The 1604-nt window shown below is 40.1% G+C and overlaps 1 protein-coding gene across 1 annotated transcript in view; it reads right to left on the bottom strand.

Annotated features, from left to right (window-relative positions):
- Positions 1-1604, bottom strand: part of SLK (STE20 like kinase) — a gene marked incomplete in the record, with an annotated part of 49344 nt that overhangs the window by 20453 nt on the left and 27287 nt on the right. Inside the window, 2 exon segments of the mRNA XM_072424235.1 lie at positions 479-607; positions 694-775. Coding sequence (XP_072280336.1) covers positions 479-607; positions 694-775 — 211 coding nt within the window.

Here is a 1604-nt window from a genome sequence, read left to right as displayed (position 1 = left end):
ACATACATACATACAGGGAATGGATTAAAACTGAGAAAGGGTATAGGTTTAAACCTTGGGAATTACCTTTAGCTTTTGTTTTGTAACAGGAAATCTTTTAGAAGAAATCCCTACTTAAACAGTCATCTCAGAAATAGTTGTCTCGGGCAATTTCCCAGAAGAAAACCCACAATGTATCCTTCTGCCAATGGTTACTAGGTCACATGGGAGGGGTGAGGTGGTATACCACTTTATAGAGGACAAAGACAGCAATAAAAACTCAAGAAAGGTTCTAACTCTCTCCCACTTTCTATCCAAATTAATTTCAATTAACACATATATATAATTGAATATTATATATATATATATATACACATACACACACACACACACACACACACACACACACGACCTCTCGTACTCATTTGGGGGGCAAAATGGTAATTTAAGGCAAATCTATCCCAAAACCAAAGACTTAGAAAATACCAGAAACACTAACCAAAGAGGTTTCTGCTTCCTCCTCCTCCTCATCTTTAACATCTTCCACTTCCTCCAAAACTTCAGCCTTGGCTTCTGCAATTAGTTCTCGTACTGGTTTGTTGGAATGAACCACTGACACAAATGGGTGCTACAAATGAAAACATTGAAATTTAGTTAGTAACATGTAAAGCATAATACATCTGCTATAAAAAAGTGTCTGTGTTTTTTTGTTACCTGTAGCAACTGGGCAGTAGTCCAGCGGTTATCAACATTTTTATCTAGGCATTTCTTTAAAAAGTCATTAAAATCCCTTGACCTAAAACAAGTAAATTTTAGCAGATTAGTATTTAGATGGCTTAAACGATATCCAAAAAATATTTTATTATCATTTAAAGTGCCTTGTCACTGAATTGGTTGGAGGAACAATTAAATACAATAAAGGACCAGGCACTCCAAAGTGTTTCAACTGATTAACTCCAATTGTTTAAACATAAGGGAGTTTGAACTTGCAATCTTCTGGAGAGGAAAGTATTCAGAGATTTCTATTTGTATTGAGAGTTTTTCTCCCTTTAACCAGAAATGTCAATATGTACACTACTGAAAATGCTGGGAAATGAACCCCCTGGCGGTATTCCAGAGTGTGGCTCGGGGTACAAAAAAACATGCAAAATAGCTGTATTGAATACAATACAAAGAAATCTTTATATAATATACTGTATATACCCAAAATGTGCTGAAAAAGTCACCCTTGGCTTATACTCCAGTCAGCACCCGATCCGACAGCAGCGTCCAGCGGTTTCCGTCCCCTGATGACAATGTCATCAGGCTGCGGCAGAAATACGCTGGCCGCGAAGATGGCGGGGGTACGCCGGAGTTACGCCGGCTACACGCCAACGCCAAATTCAAAAACACAAAACATAAGAAAACCCCACTTACTTTGTTCAGTTGATGTCCCCCGGCGTCCTGCTGGTCCCCGCAGCTGCTCCGGACACGTCTTCTGTCTTTGGCCGTCGAAGGCAGAGACGATCTCTGGGGGTTTCCCGGTGAAGTCAGAGCATGTGTCGGTGCGGGCGGGAGGAGCGGCCGGAAATTTTAAATAATTTTGTATTGGATTCAATACAACACAGCTGTATTGAGTCCAATAC

This window comes from Pyxicephalus adspersus, chromosome 10 (genome assembly GCF_032062135.1).
Source record: "Pyxicephalus adspersus chromosome 10, UCB_Pads_2.0, whole genome shotgun sequence".
Classification (NCBI taxonomy): Eukaryota; Metazoa; Chordata; class Amphibia; order Anura; family Pyxicephalidae; genus Pyxicephalus; species Pyxicephalus adspersus.
The sequence above is the reverse complement of the archived record's forward strand: the minus strand, read 5'-3'. Positions and strand labels throughout refer to the sequence as shown.